The sequence below is a fragment of the Ailuropoda melanoleuca genome, chromosome 16 (assembly GCF_002007445.2).
Source record: "Ailuropoda melanoleuca isolate Jingjing chromosome 16, ASM200744v2, whole genome shotgun sequence".
NCBI lineage: Eukaryota > Metazoa > Chordata > Mammalia > Carnivora > Ursidae > Ailuropoda > Ailuropoda melanoleuca.
This window is the reverse complement of record NC_048233.1, coordinates 49,259,495-49,282,004: the sequence shown is the minus strand read 5'-3', so window position 1 is coordinate 49,282,004 and position 22,510 is coordinate 49,259,495. Positions and strand designations below refer to the sequence as shown.

The following is a 22,510-nucleotide window of genomic DNA, read 5'->3' as shown; positions in this document are numbered from 1 at the left end:
TACAAATGTAGTGTCAAGTGACTTAACGTTGTATTGCTCCATATAAGGCAATCCATAAACTACTTCTTAAGAATTCTCAACCTCTAATTTAGATCAGTTCCACCTAGATGGCCTTTAGAATTGACTCAATCTACTAAACAATTTAAAATACCTGAGTTGCAGAAAATTCAAAATACATGTCAGGAATATTTCAGTTATTTTTAAAAATGAACATTAAAGAAAAATATATATAGCTATGATTCTCAACTGAAACAAAAAAATTAGGCTTGAAGTCATTTGATTGCAGAGTTCTTAGAGGTAAGAATTAGGCCACTTAAATGACAAATCATCTTTTTAAAAACCCAGTTAAATTTGAGCATTTCAAGTTGGGTTCAGTTTAAAACACAACCTTAGCAAGGCTGAACAGACTCTGAACTATTTTCCCAAGTTTTCACAAAGCTCCTCGAGACCATATAAACTGCTTCCTAAGTCTAACAAAGAACCCGTCTAGATTCTAATTTTTTAGACTTCTCAGAGAAACATAAGCTATCACTTAAAAACACGCTGTTTTTTTTTACTATCTGCAATCATTGAGAAACTGGACCCACCTGGATTTTCCCGTGCCAGGAGCCAGGCGCTCTGCTAACGGCTACGTGCTTTCCCTAGGCTTTGGTGTCCCATTTCACAGACGTTGGCTTCAGTACATCCTCAAGATTTTCCTTAGGGACCTCTGCCCTGAGAATGGGGATGAATATTTGCTCCGCCCTTGGATTTGTAGGGATCCTACAAAAATCACTTCATCGATTTCCATTCCTCCAGAATCATAATAAATTGACCTTATTTTCTCTAATCCAGCCTCTAGGATTTGTATGGCTTCACTGCCTTTGAGATAAAATGCCCCTCCAACACAGTGCTTTCACTCTGTCGTTTCCTAAGAGCTTTTCTTGCTGGCTGCAGTTTTAAGAACACGGTATAATAATAATAATAATAATAATAATAATAGTAATATAATAATAACAATCACAAAAAATTCAGGGCTTTCCATCGTTTGAAATGTACTTTTTCACACTTTTTTAACATGTAACTCCAACAGCCATTCTTAGAGTTTTAATTTTTATCATTCCCTTTTTACAGATAAGGATGAGGTTCAAAGAGCTTAAATCATTTGCTTACATTCAAACAGGTAGTGTCAAAGTTGAGGCTCTTCAAAGTTCCTGTTTTCAAATCTTGCATTCTTTCCACAATAGCAGTTGACTTCACCTTCTTCCCCAATACCAGCCTCCGCACATGTGTTCTGGTGGACCCTGAACACAAGCTCCAGGCCACACATTAGCTGTGACTCCACATGAGTGTGTGTGTGTGTGTGTGAGTGTGCTACATGCATGTGGATCTCTGTGAGTGCATATGTGTGTACCTCTCTCACTGTGGGTCTAAATTTGTGTGAGTTTGCCTGTCTGTCTGTCTGTGGGAGTGACTGCTCCCTGTGTATAACTTTCTATCTCTGAGTGTGACTGGTGTATGTGCACCTGCAACCTGTGTGCATGCACAGGTATGTGTGTGTCTGTCCTTGAGTCTGTCTACATCTGTGGAAGTCAATACCCGCTCTGTCTGTTTGTCTGACAGTGTGCATCTTTGAGTGTCCCTGTATATTTGTTAGTATTTTTTTGTGTCTGTGTGTCTAGCTGAATGTGTGTCAGTCTAGCTGGGTTTGTGTGTCTGTAAGTATCTGTATGTCTGTGGACCAGTGTCTGTGTCTTTTTCTGAATCTGAGTGTTAGTCTGTCGTTCTGTTGACCTAAATGTGTATGTGTCTGTATGACTGTGTGTCTGTCTGTGTAAGTCTCTGCCTGTGTGTTCCACTCTCTTCTTGTGGAGTTAGGTATTGATATACTTGCTTACTTTCATTTTCAGCTTGTAGGTATAGGGCTGAGTATAGAGAATATGTATGAAAATTCTGCACATGGATGTACTCTATTCATCATTTCCATCACTGTTTCTCTCTCAGCATTGTCTTAAATCTGGTTGTCAAAAATGTGCCATTGGAAGCACATTGACAGAAGTTCACTTTTAGCTAAGATCCAATTTGCAATCTTTGACATTTGCAACTAAGATTAGAATTTCCCAAAGTGCTGTCTTCCCACTATGGATGGAAATACTTGCTTTTATTTTTGGTGCAACCCTGATTTGCTCTTTATATCTTTTTATAAATGATGTCAATAGCATTAGTTCTGAAATAACACAAATGGTGTGTTGTGAAATGCATTGACATTCGTCCCCTATACCTTGTAGGCTGCAAGAGTCCCCTATAGTTTTCAACGAAGAAGATCACTCTAAGATTGTTTTCTTCCCATATTCAGGATCAACATAATTTTTTTTAAAAGAAAAGAAAGACCATAAATTTGGAGTCCTTTTGCCTATGTTGATATTAAAATATCAATATTAAGATTAATCTCAGTTTTCCCATCTGTAAAATGGGGATGGTAAGGCACGCATCTAAAGAAACATTTTAGTGAACTCGTATTAAAAATCACATCAGCTTATCAAGACTTTTTATTCTTTTTAAGAGGATGAGTTCTCTAATTTTAATAGCACTACTACAAGGGAGGTTGGTAGCAAGTTTAGTCTTTCTTGATTGTTGTAAAACAATTTCCCTGGGTCTAGGCAGAACACTGGCAACGCAAGAAGGACAGGACCCTTTTAAATCAGTCATATTGAGGTCCAGAGCTCAGCTTCAGAGACCAAGAGATCTTTCCATTTTAACACTGCCACGCATTGCCGGATGTATCACCTGGGCCTGTTACTTTTATGGGCCTTTGTTTACCCACTTAGAAGGTGAAAATGATTAATATACCATATAAGATTTTGGAAAAAGTTAAATAAGATAATGTATGTGAGTTAGGGTAGTTGCAAACGAATTTTCTTCCGACTCCCTTACTGTTGTTTGCAACCAGGCGACAGAGCAGGATGCGGAACAGGACGTGCGCACCACGCGATGTATGACATGTTATTCCTGTGGTGCTTGAGATTCAGAGAAAATTGACTAGTCCCTTTCTGCCCGAAGGGAAAATATATAGTGATGTGGGAGGAGGGCAGGTACCTACAAGGGAACCTGACAGTGTGGGTCCCAGTGTCAAATGAGTGAAAGGTGCTGCAAGGTTAATTAAGCTCACAATCAAAGGATACCCTTCCAATCAGTGAGGTAGAAGGAGAGGGTCTATGGAGTGGGAAAGACTTGAAATGCCTCAAAGGAAGACAGGCAGGGTGGAGTGTGGAGAGAGGAGCAAGCAGGTAGGATCTAAGCATGAACCTGGTGGAACACGGCTCTCCTCACACGGGATAATGGCTGGAGGACGCTTCATTCAGGAGAGATGTGGGCTCTGGGTCAGAGAAGCGCATGGTTCAGATGATGGAAGCCTTGAATGCCGAATGCCTTGAAGCTGAGATTTTGTGTGTATGAGTGTGTGTGTGTGTGTATGTGTGTGTGAGAGAGACAGACAGACAGACAGAGGGATAGACAGAGAAAGAGAGAGAAAGAAGAAATGAGTAACAACGATGGTCGTGGTAGCTGAGGTAAATTGAGCGTATTTCTCCTTGCACCATAGACTTGTAGAAAGCCAACCTGTTTGCTATGTTGAGATTGTAGAAACAACTGATAAGTGACTGTCTTCTCAGTGGGAAAAACACGAGGGGGGGGAATCTTGTTATGCAATAGAGATTATTACCTCCTGTTAATCCACCATTCTAGACTTAAAAACAAAAAAACAAACAATGAGAATCGTGGAGGCAACTCTAGGTTCTGCTATCAGCTCCTCCGTGTATAAATTCTATACTTTCATTGCCTCACACTCTCAAGTTACTATGATTAGCTTGAAAGAAGAGCCCGAGTCTTAGGCCTTGTTGTCCCACTATCACTGAGCCTAAAATGTGCAGTTATGATTCATTGATTGCTTGCTTGTGGCTAGGGACCAGACTGGGGAAGAAGTAGTTATCCTTATGGGGATAAAAATTTATTTTCGTATGGGTCTGTCTCTGCTTGTGTGTGTGTCTGACTTTCCTCAGTCAGAGGAAGTTCACATCATAGGAGAGTTGCATCTTACTGGATCTTAGAAGAATTTTGAAGTCTCTTCTAGCTGTCCCAAGTTTCTCTGCCTCCCTGCCGCTTTCTCTTATGTCCTCTGTTCTGGAGACCATTGATCAGTTTCCCAAAATCTGTTCTTCTCTGCCTCTGCCTCCTCATATGTACGAGAGTCTATTTCTGTCCTTTCCTTCCTCTGTCCCTAATTGCCTTCTTACCCTATCTTGCCATCTCTCCCCACTCCCCCTTCCATTTTCCTGTCCTTCCTCCTCTCTGTTTCCTTCCCTCCTTCCCTCCCTCTTTCGCTTGTCAGCTCCCGCTCTCTCTGCAGTCTTGCAGCTTTACTGCAGTTAGGGTGCAGTCTCTGACCACTGGTGAAGATTTTTCTGCAAGCTCTTACAGTGACAAGGGGCAGCTGCTGTCTCTGCACGCTTCTATGGCAGGGCTCTGGAGTAGAGCGTAATACCTGCATTTACCTAGCCTACTCCCGAGTAACAAGAGAGTGTGCATCTCCCACAGTAGGGTCTCTAAAATTTTGCATAAGAATTAACCCTATATGAAGGAGGTAGCATAGCCTAGGGAGGCTGAGAGACAACCAGTACACATTAATTCAGACTCTAATGCCGATTTTATTTACTTAAACGGCAATACAGTAAAATCTTAGACCTGACCCTATAGCTTCAGAAATTTACATTTATAAAATAAATATGGACTTACCAGGCTTGGGAAGCCAGCCTGGATCCTGATCTTCCTGATTTCAAGACCTGTACCTAAAACCGAGTGGAACCTCGTAAATTAAGCTATGCCAAAGAGTAGAAGGAATTCAGCTTGGGCGTTAAATCTCAAGACCTGTCTACTTCTGACTCTTGACTATCATCTGTGTGATCTTGGGGGGGGCTCTAATCTTACCGAGCGTCAGCATATTCTATAAAATTAGGATAATCACTCCTTACAGATGACGTAGTATGTAAAAGGACTTAGCAGTTATACGATGCTGGGGGTCACCAAGGCTGCGCATGTGCCGTATTATGTGAGGAGCCAGGTGACTGAGTCAGTGATTTCAGCTTAGAAGGGAAGTTTTATGCCGTGTGCCTCCTGCCTCCTGTGTTATTGGAATGGGGTGGACTCAAAGCCGCCTTAGGCTGATAGCATAAGTCAGGAGCACGTCATCATTTTTTTGCCATAACTAAAACAATTTTTTTGTTTATCATCTTTGTGGGTAATGCTGGGAAGGAGAGGATGTAGAAAGGAAGTGCAATCTATTTGAAGTAAATCAGGTTTGTTGTACGAAAGATCTCTGGAGTTTAAAGGAAGCATTAATTTTTTTCTCAAGGAATTGCCTGAGGACTAAGAATTAGCAATGCAGGTGGGTTTACTGATCAGGATAATATGGTGAGATCACAGCGCCGTGAGAGTTAATGAATTGCACCTCGTTTTGTATAAACTGGTTTGCCAGAATAACTGCCATGAACATGTAATTTTTAAAAAATACTGTAATGAAGGGCACCTGGGTGGCTCGGTCGGTTAAGCGTCCAACTCTTGATTTTGGCTCAGGTCATGATCTCAGGGTTATGAGATGGAGGGCCGTATGGGGCTCCATGCTGCGTGTGGAGTTCACTTAAGATTCTCTCCCTCTCCCTCTCCTTTCTCTCTCCCTCTCTCCCTCCCTCCCCCGTCTCCCTCTCTTAAAAAAATAATGTAATGAGACAAAAAGGATCTATAGATGATATTCGAGGGAATATTTAATATTGATTTATCTTCAAGTAGAAACTATACTAAAGACTAAAGTTTGCAGTCAAAACAGTTTATCCAGGAGGAGAAGTGACTATTTAGAACAATGGGCCCTGAATCTTAAAACAATAAAGTACAAAGGTTGAGCGCTATAAGTATATTAGTTGGTCTTCGGAAAACTAATATTTCAGGTCAAATTAGATTCCTAAATAGATTATATTAAGACTTGTTTGTTTATTTGGTCTGAGCAGTCTAATCCAGCCCTTCATAACATATTACTAAAAAGAGAACACAATCCACAATTTGAAGCCTTCTATAAATTACAGATTTTTAATATGCTAGTCTTGATGCAGGCCAGAAGGTAGGGCAGCCTTTTCAGCAATTTTCGTTTTGCTGGTCCTTTGGTCTTTGGAAAATTAAAATTTTAGTCATATAAAAATTGAATATGAGTTTATTGAATCAGTGAAAGAAGATTTAGTCTTTTTTAAGGTTGTGCTCTCCTTTGTGTCAAATATATACAGTACAATTAAATAAGAGCTGTAATCTTTAAACTTATATAATTGTTATGATCTTCTCTTAAGTCATCCATTGGTCTGAAAATTAAAAATTCTACAGAGGTTTAAAGACTCTGCTAGATGTCATGTTCACGTGGGAAGTGATTTGTTCTATGAATAACTGTTTTTTCTTTGAGACTGTGCAAGTCCATTGTAGTTAGCATTAGACAATCTTTGGGAGTGAGTGAACAATCTCTCTGCCCCGTGTTCCACTCTGGTTAATTTTCCAGGTTTGCCCTTGTTTAGGCAGACGATGGAGAAGGACAAGGACAGCCGCTACCAAGCTTTAGGAAGAAACGTGCGCTTGCTAATTGATGGTCCAGTAAGAAGGCCCCTGGAGGCGTTGCTTTTATTTCATTTAGAAATTTTTACCTGTGGTCTAAGCACATTCCCTCATTCTGTAGAAAGAGATGGTTTAATTACATGGAAGCCCTTGATTTTAGACTGGGAAGTCAGATTCCTAATTTTAAAATAATCTTCCTATTTAATACCCAAATTTGAATTATAAGACCAGGTTCTGATTTATGAACTAAATCAGATTTTCAGCTCCAATGCTATTATTATCTTGATGTTTAAATTGTGGAAACAAAAAGCTAAAGATAATTTCTGAGTTTTTGAGAAATAAAGTTGATACAGTCTCTAACCTCACTGTTACCACCTAAAATATACTGCATTTCAGTGTCTAATTTCTGAATGTGGAGATAACAACCCTTTTCTTTTTCCTAATGTTATAGCAAATAAAAAGCTCTACCCCAACTATATTTTAAATGCACGTATTTCAGTGTCTGATTTTTGAATGTGGAGATGACGGCCCTTTTCTTTTTCCTAATATAATATCAACTAAGCAGCGTTACTACCCCAAATGTATTTTAAATGGAAACTGTTTCAAGTTTGTGCCAATTAAAGTCAGCCATGAGGAGCAGGTGATTTTTTTTTTTTTTTCCCTTTGTGGACATAGTGAAAGGGTGTAATAAGCTCTTGCCCCCATCCTCCCTGTGTGCCGGCTCTCTGGTGACAAACGGCCAATACATGGTGAGTACATACCTCATTTACATTACGTGCATAATGTACTCTATCTGGGATATTAGCTTCTCAGGGCTGGCAGTGCCGCCTAACACACACAGTGATCAGCACATTTTGTGAGGCTGCAATAATCAGAGGAATGCAGCAGCGCTGTGGGAACAAGGGCGAAGTAACGTGGCATAACGGTGTGCCCATCATTGTTCTGTTGGCATCGTCCCTAACCGGTTCGGTTTCCCTCAGAGCCCTGCAAAAGAGGCATGAATTAAATAGAGTAAAACAATGGACCTGGGTGCAAGAATAAGGCATCTCTTCCTGAGCTCCACACAGAGAGAAAAAGAGAAGGAGCAACTACGGAGAGAACAAACTGCCCTGAAAGCTTTGTGGGGCTAGGCAGAGGCTTCTGCCATCTTCCAGCAAGATGTGCAGTCTTTTTACGTAAGTGTCCAGCCTCATTGAATCTCAAGTACGCACTGAAAGACGAACAAAGCCAGATATAGGAAATTAACGAAATTTTTAAAAATATGCAGAACACAAGTTTCTAATAAAATGTTGTCTGCTATACTAATAGCATGCTGTTTACAAAATTTATTCTTGGCATATTAACCTCTTTGGGGTTTTCACACGCTTACCAAAAGATAACAGTCCCCGAGCAGTTTTCAATCGTATTATTCAAGATTTCAGCAACAGTTCAGTCCTGCAAGTATTTTACAAAGCAGTTTGCATGTTCCTGTTCTATAATGTTTGCAGTGTTCCCAAATAAGTCTTACACATGAGTTCAATAAGTAATTGGAAGCCCAGATGTTTGAAACGGATACAGCAGATACACTGTAGCTGTATTTCAAATACAGCTACTTTCCCTTTGTCCTCTCATCAACTTCACAGCATTGCACTCTGCCATTTTCAGTTCTTTTTCAATTAAACCTAGAGGAGCACTTGGCATGTTCGTGTTCCCACACGTGCCCCTCTCCAATGCAGCACGTGGAGGCATCCTGTGTGTTTGTTGCTGACTTGAGACATTCCAAGGAGGAATTTCACTTCTTCACCCTGAACTGTAGCCTTCTTTGTCCCTGCAGTTCACCTCCTGATAAGGAAAATGCTCATATTGAGACATGATTTACCACTTCACACAGCAAATAACTAGAACTTCTGTGTGAGCTCCCTTCCTAGACGGAGAGTTTCTCATTTCTGGGTCCTTCTCTGGCACCATGAAAGCAGGCTCCTGTCCAGTGTTCGATAAATACAGGAAAAACTGTTGGGTGTCAGTAAAAACTAAGAACATTCTTGAACTCGCTTTTAAAACATAGCTGGCTAATTTTCAGGAACCAAAAGACATGTGAGGAAAATTCTCATTTTATTTCCAATAGCTTTAGCTTATTACCTTTAAATTTTTGTTAATATGTACATCTCCCTCCCTGTGCAGTTTTTCACTGTGTAGCTAAAAATGGTTCTTTCTACTTATATGTCACAGTTTCTCCCTCCTTTAGTCACACTAATTCTTGAGAAATACTGTGACATTATCAGAGAAAAGTTGCTGTTTTATTTTTTTTTTTAAAGATTGAAGAGTATTCTGGCTACATTTGGGAATTTTTAATTTGTATCTTATTTAGTCTGGTGTGCAATGTGACACCAGTTAATTGTACGTTATTTTGTGGTAACTACATGTTAACTCTGTTGGAAGTAATGGTAATTATACTGTAATTGATATCAGTTCTCCCACATCTTTGGAAAACCATACAATTAACACATATCACCACAGTTGGGCACTATCTTTTGTCCTTTGTAATGTTGCCATGTTAGAGTACTATTTTGAATAGGGTCCTAAATATTTTCTTCTTGTTTTAAACTCATTTTAAAAATTTCAATTTTAAAATGATTTTTTAAATTTCATGACATGAAAACATAGTTTCCAAATTTTAATTTTACTTAATTTTAAAGAAAAGTTCTCCCACAAATAATCAGACAAAATCCTGGATTAGTTTTATTTTTATTTTTTATTTGAAAAGTCATTTGTGACACCACTTGACCTTAGTACTTCCTATTTCCTGGAAGGAGGATCGTAGCAGAATATACAAAATCTTGACAGCAAGGAGTTAATTAGTTGTCATTGTTGTTTTTCCTGAAGAGAGGCCCTTTTCTTAGAAGTAATCTTTATGTTTATGTTTTACTTTGTTTTCAGAGAGAAAGGGATTTAGTCTGTGTTAGTGTCACCATGATGAATGCCAAAGTAGGGATATGAGGCATGTTTATGCCAATTTCAGGCTAGAATATCTCCCCTCTGATTTTGCCTGCCTCCTTCCTTTGCCTTCCCTTCCCTTCCTTTCCCTTCCCTTCCCTTTGTGTCCTCTCCCTTCTATTTACTTTTGCCTATAGTGGAGATGGAATTTCAGAAACAGCAAATAAATCCTTTTTGGCTAAATGTGACCATGGTTTGGAAGACTTGTTTGACAAATGGATTATCTTTGAACGATTTCCTTGAAAATATGAATAACTGTTCAAAAACTTTCTGACACGGCAAAGTGATTTTACCACTGTATGCAGCACCGTAGGTCTCGGGAGAACAGAATTGAGTGCCATAGAATCATAAGATTTCAGAGCTGGAAGAAACCATAGAGATAAGTTAGTTCAGCTTCCTCATTTTACAGATGAAGTAATCAGGGACTGGCATAGCTTGTAAAGAGCACATGTGGTGCAGAATAGTTCAGTGGAAGGAGCAGGAGACTGGGAGTCTGAAGGCTAAGAAGTGTGTTCTAGGTCTGTTACTGGTTAGCTGCTGGACTTTGGGTTAGCACCCTAACCTCCTTGGTCTCCATTCTCTCTGAATAAAGATGCCTTTACTTTTCCTTCTAGCAGCATGCTCCCTACTTTTCTTTTTAAGATATATGTTATTTAGTAATATACATATTTCTTTACATTATAGGAAAATCTCTTAGGAGATGTGATATATATCTCGTAAATTAAAACAAATATGTGGTGTCAATACCTTATATTTTCCCCATCCTTTGTATTTGTGTTTTTGAGGAAAAAAATTTTCAAAATTTATCAGCTTGCCAGCTAAAACTGAATAGAAGGTGTATTTTTGAAGAAGATATTCATTCTTGGTTTATATAGCTTTGGTGTCTTTAACTTGAATAAACTACATCTGTGTTTCCACAAATAATATTAAAAGGTACACATTGTCAATTAAATAGGTATCTGAAATCAAGTACTTAGATTTTGAAAAAATAGAATTCCCAATTTTTTTTTTTGGACAAAGACATTTGCTTAGCTGGTCATTAATTTTATTGTGACACTCTTTGTTCATATGATAAATGTTAGAATAATGAAGTCTTGCTGGTGCTTTAAGTGGAGATAAAATTCACCAGTTTTTAAAATCATGTGTTCAGTTTTCATAGGAGTTCCTATACTTTTTACAATGAAACTTTTTGTGAACTTGTTCCTGAAGCAAACAGTTAATCAGAGAATATTCAGGAACAAATATGCATCATGCCTCTGTAAATGAATACAAAGTTGGAAACCGCATATAAGTAGGAGTTGGGCTGCCACACAACTGGATTTGCTTAAATCTGAACACTTTATAACTCTACTTGGGAATTGCAAACTTATAAATAACCTTGCAATTGGTTAAAACCATATTAAAACCATATGAATGAGACAGAAAGCATTTGGTTAAAGGGGTTCAGTAAGCACTATAATCCTGATGAAACTAATTTAACTCAGTGGCTCCCAAGCCTAAAAGGATCTCATATCTTCAGAGTTAATGCTACTTTATCGTTTGTCATTTGATGGTCAGTGACAAGAGTCTAAGTGTGTGTTACAGGAGATATACAGGGCGCTGTCCTTGCCAGGGGTGTGGGAGAGAACTTGCTTAGTTTGGTGTACTCTTCAAATCCTGAGGGAAACTTGTCATACATCATTTGAGAAGGTTTTTGAAAGCTCCATAAAACATACCCACAAGAAACTCTGTAGACCTCAGTTCATTTCAGCAGCCATGTGCTGCACGCTTCCTCTGTGGTTACAGGGCACAGCCCTTGGCGGACATCGAAAGGACCAGGAGATGGTTTCCCCCCCCCCCAAGGACCTGACGGTCCAGTGGCATTTCTCAGCATGCTGAGTGGTGATCTGAACAGCTTAAGTCAAACGGCATTGATTTTATGTCTTGCCTCAAGTGTGAATCTTCTGGAATCTTGAAAACTTCGGCCAAGCCATTACAAGTCTTCTTTCCCTTTAACAGAGAACTTCCTCTTCTTGAAGAATCCTAGATAGATAGATAGATAGATAGATAGATAGATAGATAGATAGATAGATAGATAGAGTTGTCAACTCTGCTAGGTCCTAATGGCAAAAGCTTCCAGATAATTGTTTCTGAGGCAAGTAAGACAAAAATTTGTTGCCTTACTATTTGACATTTTTGGAGGAGTGGTGACAAGAGCCTTTTATGATAGAAAAGGCAGGGGAAACACTGTATTCATTTGCTAGGGATGCCATGACAAATGCCACAACTGGATGGCTTACACAACAAAAGGTTGTTTTCTCACAATCCTGGAAGCTGGATGTTCAAGAGCAAGGTGCCAGTGGGATCGATTTCTCCTGAGGCCTTTCTCCTTGGCTTGCAGATGGCTACATTTTCACTGTGTCCTCACATGGTCTTTCTTCTGTGAGCACACGTTTCTAATGTCTCTCTCTCTGCATGTTTCAAATATCTCCTTCCCTTCAGGACACCAGTCAGATTGGACTGAGCCCAACTTAAAGGCCTCATTTTAATTTAATCACCTCCTCACAAGCTCTGTCTCCAAAAAGGGTCACATTCTGAGGTGCTAGGGGTTAGGGTTTCAACATGTGAATTTTAAGAAGACACAGGTCAGCCCCTAACAACATTATTGGCTTAGTTTGGGTGTCTCAAACTCTGGTGAATCTCCTTCCTTTGGGATTACAGTACATAAGGAACTCCTGTGACCAAATGCTTTATGTCTCTGTTCATGTGGTTGCACATGATTATTGATTTTAACAGTTCATTCTATTGTCCTTTCATAAAATATTGGCATTATTAACTAATTCAAAGAATGAATTACTAATGATGAATTGCTAAGCAATGTAACGTAAGACTGTAGAAGAAGGATGTTTGAAGTTTGTGGCGGTGGTTGAGATTTTAGGAAAGATTCTTACAGAGCCCTTTCGTATAATAATGATAACTAGGCAGACTTCCTGTATCTCAGTACCAGGCCAGCTCTGATCAGGGTATCACTCTATTGTTCAACTGACACGGCCACCTTCCTTTGTATTTATCCAGCTTTTAATCATTTATATCTCACTGTTTTCACAAAAGACCTAAAAATTAATTTAATTTTATTTAAAAGTAAAATTCAAATGAATGAAGAGAGGGAAATAATTTTATCAGGATTATCAGGATTTAGCAACCAGAGTGCCTCGTATGTGCCAACATCACGAGAGGCCCTAATAATGTACAGAAACAATAGATAGACGCTGCACCTTAAGGAGTAAGCTGGGGAGACATGTAAACAGACATATAAATCAATTCTTGAAGCATCCTTTTCTATAAACATGATGTATGATGGAACAAAAGAGAAAGTGTTAATTTGTTCATGGAGCTGGGGGAGGGCAGTCAACAAAGGAGTGTGTCCAGGAGAAACGCTTTAATTAGGCCTAGAAAGGACTAAGTATGATGTTATCAGTAAGGAAAGGGCATTCCAGAAAGAAGGAATGGCATAGGCGGATCCACAAGGCCATACAATATCACAATTCTGTTGCTCGGGAACTCTAAGAAGTTCCATCTTATTGTAACAGAATATAAACCGGAATGCATAGGACGTAAAGCTGATGAGGAGAAGAGGGGCCACATCATAAAAGGTTGCGCAGGCTCTGCAGAGAAGTTTGGTTCTCCTTATGCAGAGGAAGGGCAATATTGAAGGCTTACAAGTACAGATTAACAAGATCCAGGTACTACGTGGTTACTAAGGTTGAGATTTAAATTTAGTTCGGAGATGCTTAGCAACCAAGACAAAAAGGAAAGCAGTTTTTGTTTATACAGTTGCCTTGTTGATACAGGAGAATGGATATTGGCCTTTAGATCAGGACACTTTCTTCATTAGTGTTTAGCTTTGAAACATTTAGCAAACACTGAATAATATCCTTAACATAAGTGGATATTTTATGAGTTGCTTTATTTTTGCTAAGCACTCACACATCTAATCTCTTATTTCATCATCACAACCCTGCGGCCTGAGCATTTTCTATTTTATTTTACAAATGATGATACGGGCTCAGAGAGATCACATGGTAATTAAGTTGTAGACTTATGATCCTAAATTCACCTCAGCACAAATACCGATCTAAATTTTGGTTAAATGACTTAAAGAAAATAGAAAAAATTCTTTCTGAAAAAAAATCTTTCTGAAGCCTCACCTTTTTCTCTTGTAAAACTGTTAGTAATAGTAATATTCTCCTTGTAGTATTGGTGTAAGGGTTAAAGAAAATACTCATTGGAAAGAGCCTTGCACACAGTATATGATCGTGAGTGACCCTCTTTCCCGCCTCCACTCCAATGCATGTATTTATGCTACGGGGGCAAACACAGTTGAAAAACTTAGGCCTTAACTAATTCATGAGTCCTAGCACAATTTTGGTGTTAAGGGTGTATTAAAAGCTAGACAAATTAATAGTTTTAGCTGACAAAATGTCATTTAACAATGAGGTTCAATAATAACCCTCATTTCTCCCAGCCAGAGTCTTTATTACCGTGATTACCGACTCTGTGACCAAAATATCACTATGAAAGTAAACCCCAGTGCTTCCAAAATAACTCCTTCCAAACAAGAATCGCCTCTTTAAAAGCACATGTGGTTACTTTCTAATGTAAAGCCTACCTTTTTGATCCTTCACTGAATTACTAAATTTATAATAAGGGATATTAAGTAAAGGCTAATAAAGTGATAGAGCTTGTCAAATCAATAAAAAGGAAACCGTATGTGTGCTTAAGTAGTATTTCTTGAATATCACATTGTGGCAAGATATGTCCAAAGCAAGGAATTAGAACCAGTCTTTCAGAGTAAGATACAGACTCTTTCTGTCTCAGCATTATACTTAGCATTGCCCTGCTTAAAAAAGAGAGAAGGGGGGGGACACTTTTTATTTTGAAAGATGTAAGTGCTAAATTGCAGAAATTCCAAGTCAGACTCAAAAACCTCTTTTTCACAATAACTTCTATTGTGTTATCATTGCTTATTTGTCTTTTTTATAAAATATTTAAGATTTTTTTTGGATTTCCTTGTTTTGATTATTATTATATATATTGCCCAAAGAGACGTCACCACAAGTGGCGTGTTGAATCTAAACATCTCTATCACAAACTTGAAATATTAGAAAATTGGTAGTTCTTGCTTCTTTGGGACACTCACTTGTACAGGTTTTTTTTTTTTTAATGTGGGTAAATCAATTATGTGGCCTTGTAAAACCTGCAAGTATTTATGAGCACTACTACTAAATGCTGTGGAAGATATATAGAAAAGGTGTAAGACAAACCCATGGCTTGAAAAATCTTCTGATGTTTCAGGGGGAGACTTGGAGGTGCAGATGAACCAAAGCTCGATTTTTTAAAATAGTATATAACTAGGGGCCAATTATATAGGGAAGACTAAGAATTTTGTATATCAAAAAGCAGGTAGCTCAGAGAGGTGATAGAGTTCACAGACAACTTGGGATTTTCAATATGAGTAGCATTTGGCAAGGAAGAAGAGAGTCAGAAGCTTATCCTAGCAGCGGCGTGATCCTGGTGTTACTATGGGAAGGCGGGGAGGATCCTGTCCGTCCAGAGCAGAGGATGTATAATGGGAGAGTTGTAAGAAACGGAATTTTAAAAGTCATGTGAGGAGCAATGTATGAAGGACTTGAAAGCCAGGTAGAGGAGTTTGAATGGAATGCAACAGAAAGCAGGAAGGCGTGGAAGGTTTAAAATCAGAGCTATGAAGTGGAGCCGTGCAAGGAGCGTGCATCCACGGACTGGGAGGGCAGCGCCGTGATCAGGCAGCCCAGAAAGGAGGTAGTGGCCGTGATCTAGGAGTGCGTGCGCGTGAGTGCAGGGGCAGTTAGTGATGACGGGATGGGAGGGAGGAAGACGGGGGACCAGTGTCAGGGGCTCTGTGAAAGAAGAATGAGCAAAACTGGATGAGGGACTGAGCGTGGAAGGACAAGGAAAGCAGGGTAAATAGTAGTGATGTAAAGAGAGGACAGGAAGGGAGGTTGTGTAAGGGGAAAGCTGCTTTTGCAGGGAAGTCTTTGCTTTCAGTTGGGGAAAGTTTTCCTGGGTTGGAGAGAAACTAAGACTGGGAGCTGGGATGAAGTGGCAAGGCTTCTTCTGGGGAGTACTCAACAACTTAGACAAAGCTGAAACCTTGAGGATAGAAGTGTCTCAGGACACTGGCCTTAGAGAATTCCTATTCTTAGTATTCATTCGTTTCAAGTATTTGTTCTTACTCTCAGAAAACTCTGCTTCAGGAATACACAAGAACATGACTGGAGGTGCTGCAGTATTAACTTTCCCTACACAACTCCTTATTATTACATATTTGAAAGAAGTTTTCATTATTTAAATATGTATTTTAGGATATAACAACAAAATTCTTATTTATTTAAAAAAGACTCATGCCCAAATCCTCACATAGGAGATAGGTGATTCTGAATTTGTGATTGTGTGAGCATAAAATTTTCTAATTACTCCTATCTAATTACTATTATGTATATATGATATGTATACATTTATATGAGATACTGTAAAATATTTGCACAAAATATATGTACAAATATTCTATTAACAGTCTAATTGAGAATCAGTGTAGAGCATACTAATATAAGGTATTTATAAGGTATTTTCTATGTGAAAGTAACATGAGAGAATTATTTTTTTGCCCATTTGAACTGCAGTGTAGGTAATGGCCCCTTCGGTATATGTTCTGTGGCTGCTATGAATGACCCCCCATTCAGACATTCTTTAGAAATGAGCGTTGAAGAAAGGTTGGTAAAGTACCTCTCATCTAGACCATTGGAATAAAATATATCACATCATTGTCCAGCCATGGTTAGTTGTCAAATGAAATGTATTTGTTGCAACGAACAAAAAGCTTCTTTTGGCATGTACCGATCTCCACTTCAGTCTGTGGAAAAGGGGACTGTGCTGAAATGAGTCGAGGTCTGGTGTAGGCTGGTCAGTGCTGGTAATCCCGAGGGGAGGGTGCCCAGCGCATCATACCATTCATGTGGTGTTTTCCAGGAGAAGGCTGCAATCAGTCATCTCACAGATGCTTTGAAAAAGGCTTGTCTTGCTGGCAAGCAAACTGTTATTTAAGTACACAATCCACTCTACTACTGAAACAGTTTTGCCAAACTTATCCAAGTATTCTAACATGCTTAAAGATGGTATAAATATCATTTATTGCTAGCAGTTTTCTTCAGACTATATGGAATGTCTTCCTGCTGCCTGATCTAAGTGTCCCAGTTTACATTATGGCCTTTACTGCCTCTGTTTGATGGAGTGATCAGTAAAAATTTAATGACACTATAAAATAATAAAAATGTCATTAATTTACCACGGATCTTGGATGCAGTGGTTGTAAAGTTACATTAATAAACAGAATATTTTTTACAACAAAAAGCATTGTTACGGGGGAACGTATAAATAACACACATAAATTTAAGAGCAATTTTACTGTTAGCACACACATTATTATGGAATAGCCAATAAGTGTATAAAACATAGTATATAAAATTTTATTAAAATATACTGTGCACATCAAAAATTCAGCTTTTATCTAAGTGCAAAGAAAAGCCATTATTGTGTGCTTACTGTTTCATTGCTGTTCTTTCCCCATATCACAATTTTACATTTGTTGCCAGTAAGAGGAAGTTGATTTTTTTTTTCTTAGATGGAAGCAAGGCTCTATTCTTTTAGTCACCCCAAATCCATTCTCTTTCTCCACCGATGCAAAAACAAAATTGATCAATCTTGCCGTGGTAGGGAGGGAGAAGTTGCTAATTTAATGCAAAGTTAAAAATAATGCCCGAGGAGTTGAATGGTTTGTTCAGTGACTCTGGAAATAAGGGATAATAATGCAGCAGTCTATCTGTCATCAGTGAGGCTGCCCCGTCATTGACTCTGATAATATGTGAAGATGATGGATGCCAGCGTCTTGTGGCTCGTAGCATTGAACATTCATCAGCTCTCACTAAAGGGGGCTTTATCATTTCAATATCTTTACTTAATATGCAACATCTATCTCATACATCATAATTTCAAAGCACTTAGAGAGCCAACAGTCCTACAACACAGCAGAGCTGACTTTCAGGCTTTAATTTTTTTCAATAACTTTTATGTTGCCTGCATGTTTTGTGACTGACAATGCATAAGTAAGTGTCTGATCACATCGCTGCATGTAAAATGCACATTGCGCAGTCAACTTGAAGATTGGTGAATTTTCCTGGGGGGGGGGGTGAGATTCAATTAGCGTTGAGCTATTTTGCTTACATCTCCAAAATATCTTACTCGGGAGATGTGTACATTGTAAGAGCTAGTTCAAGTGCGTGGAAAAATCTGGAGCGAGGAACTTGCCTCCAGCTGTCTATATTTGGTTGCTATAGGGGCATACCCATTAGCACTTACTGGCCAGAAGTTGAAGCCTCTTGGAACTTAAGTGTCTTTGGACGAATCTCTGTGCCCATTCCTCATCCTGTATTTACCAGGCTCATGTTCCACCTCACTGGTAACATCTTTGCTTAGCCCAGCTGCCTGGAGCTAACTTGTAGACATCAGGCCCTCTTATCTTATGGTTATGTGGCTGGCAAATAAATATTCTGAGCTATTCTTTGAAGAAGGAAATCTTCTGGGAGACTAGGTAGAAATTTATATGAAAGGGCATGGCTTTGCAGGGTCCTTCTTTAATCTCAGACACAAGTGCTTAATATTACGAAATATAAAATGCAGCCCACTGCCCAAAACAATTTTTATCATTGATTTATTTTCTGCCTGTTTAACAAGTGTTTCATGGGATATTCTTCCTTGACTTCTACTCTGTCAAAATATTGATATTTTATAAGGAAAGTATCTCTGCAGAAGAATTTTTTTTTCAATGAAGTCAGAAAAATGTATGACTTCAAAGACACTGTGAATGTGTTGTTGAATGTTCTGAATGTTTTTTGTTATGATTAAAAACAAGCTGATAATACTGAATTGTGAGTGCACTTCATTTTTTATAAAAGAAAAGATATTATCATCATGTAAGCTTTGTTGTCTTAGGATTTTACAAACCATGGCATGTAATTTTCCCTCTTCTCCTTCCTTGTCAAAATATTGATATTCTTTCAGGAACTTTATTTTTTTTTACTGAGAATATTTTCCGGTAAAATCAAAGAGAATGAATGACTAGAAAGATACTTGAAATATGCATATTGATAGGTAGCACGGTCTGTTGATTTTCAGAGAAAGTTGTTTTTCCCCCCATGAAAATACAGCTAAAGGTTGTTCTTCCAAGAAGATTGCAGGTGTCACATCAAAACTCCTTTTGCATTTAACACAGGCAAAGCATTCACATGCAAATATTTGAAATGCGAAACAATGTGATAAAACAAAGGTTGAATATTTTGCTTTCCCTAGTACTACTCATCTTCACTTTAATTCTTTTTCTTTGCATCATGACAACCAAAGTGCTACTCCAAAATAGAAATTGGCTGATTAAAAGCAGCTGTCCTCCCCCCCCNCCCCCCCCCCCCCCCCGACAATGTGTGAAACTCCCACATGGCTTGTGGTTGCTTTCTGTTGTGGCCTGCATCTGGGTTAATTTGTTCTTGTGCAGCGGTGTTTTCACATAAGAAGATATTGGGGAACCATGCCTAATTTGCTTTTTATTTTCATTCTGTTTTTTATAAGTGTCGTATTTCAGAGGTTTGCCCATAGCCCACTATTGTAACCAGTTAGTATTACCCGTTTGGGGAAATTCATGATTATGATTTTGTTGCAAATCTTTCATAGACATGGTGCTAGATTAAAGCAAGGTTTATGCTGTGTTTTCTTCCAACACAGATTTCAACATATTCCACGGTGAAGGGAAACTGGAAGACTTCCTGCACAATTTGACTGATGGGAATTAATTATAGAAATATAATGATATTCAAAAATAATCATATTAGAAAGCACAAATGTAGTGAGACTGTACAAATGAGACACAGCCTCTATCAAGTAATTGTATGTTTGCTCTTTAAGAATATTTCCAAGTTTCTAAACATCTTACAGAAGAGAACACTCACAGAGTGTTTCCGTCTAATGCCGAACATGCTCAGTACAGAACTAGGTCATTGAACAATAGACTGAACAGCAATCAGCACTCTACTGCTGCATAATGCATTAAGTATAACATGCAGAAACCATTCCCGGAGCTGGAAGCTGCTATTTCACGTCTGTAAATTCAAGCTGACATGACATTTAATATTGTTTCATAGTAATGAACAACAAGGTTTCATTCATTCAAAAGCACTACACAAACCCAAGTTTGAGTCTGGAGAGTAGCAAGGAGGCGAGAAGGGGACAGGCGCTGTGCTTTTGCAGACAAGAACACCATCTTCCTGCCGGTCAGTGAGCCCTCGGCTACTGATCCAGAGAGCTGCAGAGGGAGAGTTCAATGTGATATTTCAGTCTCCTTCCCCTGGAGGAGCTGGTTAACAAGTATAACATCTTTGAGTTTCCCTCCTATAGCGGCAGGAGATTTTTCACTTTCCCCACTCAATGGCTGGCTAGGAGTAATCTCCTTTTTGCTTCCCGGGGAAGTTACAGTGGAAACTCCTAAGCAAAATAAGAGCTTCAATGCCATCGTCTCGTCTGCCTGCTTTGAAACATTTGTTTTTGAAATCCTCTTGCCTAAAATTCTGATTTGTATTTTCCCAGGAATACCAATGCGAACTGTGATCTCTATTGAGAAAATTCCTCTCTCGTTAACTAGCAGTAGATTTTAATGGGAATTGCTCTTTCAAGTTTTGCACTTCGGGCTCAAACCTTTCACTTGCATTCATTCCTTTTAGACTACTGGAGCAAATCCCAGTGAGAGAAGATGCGCAGTGCCGCCCGGCGGGCTTCCGGGCACCAGTTTCCTTTTCTTGCAGGTACTCTGCTTTAGACGGTCGGCGCTGTGGGTGCCACCAACAGGGTTTAGTGGAATCTTCCCGAAAGCTTTTCAGAGTCCCCAGTTGGTCAGAAATGATGTTTGTAAATTCAAGTTTTGCCCACGAAGCAAGATAGAAACTGGAAGGAAAAAGTGGCTGCTTCGGAAGCTAGAATAAGCCTCTGATTATTCTTTCCTCTAGGAAAGAACACGCTTTGAGAATTTGGGGCCCCAGTTAACAGGAAAGTCAAGTGAAGATGGAAAGCTGGGCCCAGGTGTCATCGATCTTACGCGGCCAGAAGATGCAGAGGGTGAGTGGCTTTTCCGTAGCTCTTTTCTGCTGCTCTGGGAGGTTATGACGGTGCAACTGAGTTAGCTCTAGGACCTTCTACGGTCTTCCCTGGGAGTACTGGCTGGATATTTTTCGGCAAAGCAGAAGAAATGTTAGCCTCCATTATATATTATAGCTGAGGACGTTGAGAGGTAGCTAGATCCTATATTACTGAACACATAGCCATTCAAGGACTTCAAGATGCAGCTTTCCAGTTTTTAAATAAAAGGACCCTCTTTTAATAAAAGAGTTTTTAAATAAAAAGGACCCTCATTCCAGTGAGTACCAGAATTCTGTGTGTCTTCCATGTCACTGAATTCTTGTTAAAAAAGGACTAACATACAAAGGAGGATTTTTTTTTTAACCCTAAATCAAGTGAGTCCCAGGTTCAGTCGAGCCATTTTGGGAACTAAACGATGGTTTGCTGCAGATCTCGCATAAAATTAATAATTGCTCAGGCAAGGCCCAGCCTGTGCCCAAGCACTAAGCGTTACTAAAATCTTTTGAAAGTCTGGATGGAAAGACCAGCTTCACTCTCAGCGGGTTTACCCACAGCACTATCAATGCCTGTCCACTCCTCTTCCCTTTTTGTTTGTTTGTTTTAAATGCACAAGCAGCAAATCAGCAGAAATTGCTCCCCAGAGGCTGGGTACAATTTATGAGTTAGGTCAGCACTTCGGTAGTAATGTTGCCTGGTTATTTACTGTGTCATCACAGAGTAGGGACTGGTTTTCCCGTTAGCTGTTCCTTTGGCAGAATCCCTCCCACCAGTCAGGGAAGATTAATTTGTTCTCTTCAGAGTAACACAATACTTCACCCGACTTGGGTCCCAGCTGAAGTTCTTTAGCTTGAGGAGAAGAATCTTACTATTATCCCCTTTACTCGTGGAATTTCTTCCACTACCCTAATCCCTGGAAAACACACGAAGCCATTTCATAGCCACATCTGAACTGGGCATGGCTTCTGGTGAGAGCTTGGGACCATCCCGGCTGTTCAGAAATCCCTGGCATGAGTGCTAAAAGATGGACAGTATCAGACATTAGGAAGCACTTCAGAGAGTTTCCAGAAGGCAGATTTTTTTAATACCAGTAGGGGAGACTGATGTTAATGATAGTCCTGGGGACAAGGTGTTAAATTCTGATTGGTGTGTGTGGGGATGGGGGGAAGGACAGGGAAGAGGAAGAGAGAAGGAGGAGGAAGGGAGGGACAAAGAGGACTCAAAGCCAGATATACACTCGCTGACTTTCATGAAGAATGTGTACTAAGAGCATAGTGGCATTGATATTTTATAGGCACTTAGAAGTACAGGTTTTTCCTCATGAGGATTGAGGTTCCTTGGTCTAGGGAACTGGTTATTTAGGTCTGACCCGTCTCAATTTTGTTGCAAGTTCGTACCACAGAATACCTAAGTCTTTGACCGTACACAGTGAAATAATATTTTTCATCACTTTGGAGTACTCAGTCTGTTCATTTTTCCATAAACTAGGAGGTACAGAGTTTTATCACCTTACCCTTGTTCCAACGGTTCTCTTAATCTGTCATTCTTCTTTCTTCATTTGGTTCCTTAACTGTATAATGGATATATACATGGTCAGTTACCTCTCAATAATGCTAATGATTTAGTTAATGATATTATTGGCTTGGTAAATTAAAAAGCCTGATCG

The 22,510-nt window shown here is 39.2% G+C and overlaps 1 protein-coding gene across 31 annotated transcripts in view; it reads left to right on the top strand.

The window, feature by feature from the left end:
* The window catches only part of SOX6 (SRY-box transcription factor 6), a 583,500-nt gene that overhangs the window by 521,734 nt on the left and 39,256 nt on the right, over positions 1–22,510 (top strand). For all 31 annotated transcript variants that reach the window (XM_034646122.1, XM_034646128.1, XM_034646121.1 and 28 more), the window contains one exon: positions 20,718–20,826. In XM_034646122.1, coding sequence (XP_034502013.1) covers positions 20,718–20,826 — 109 coding nt within the window. The remainder of the gene's footprint in view (positions 1–20,717; positions 20,827–22,510) is intronic.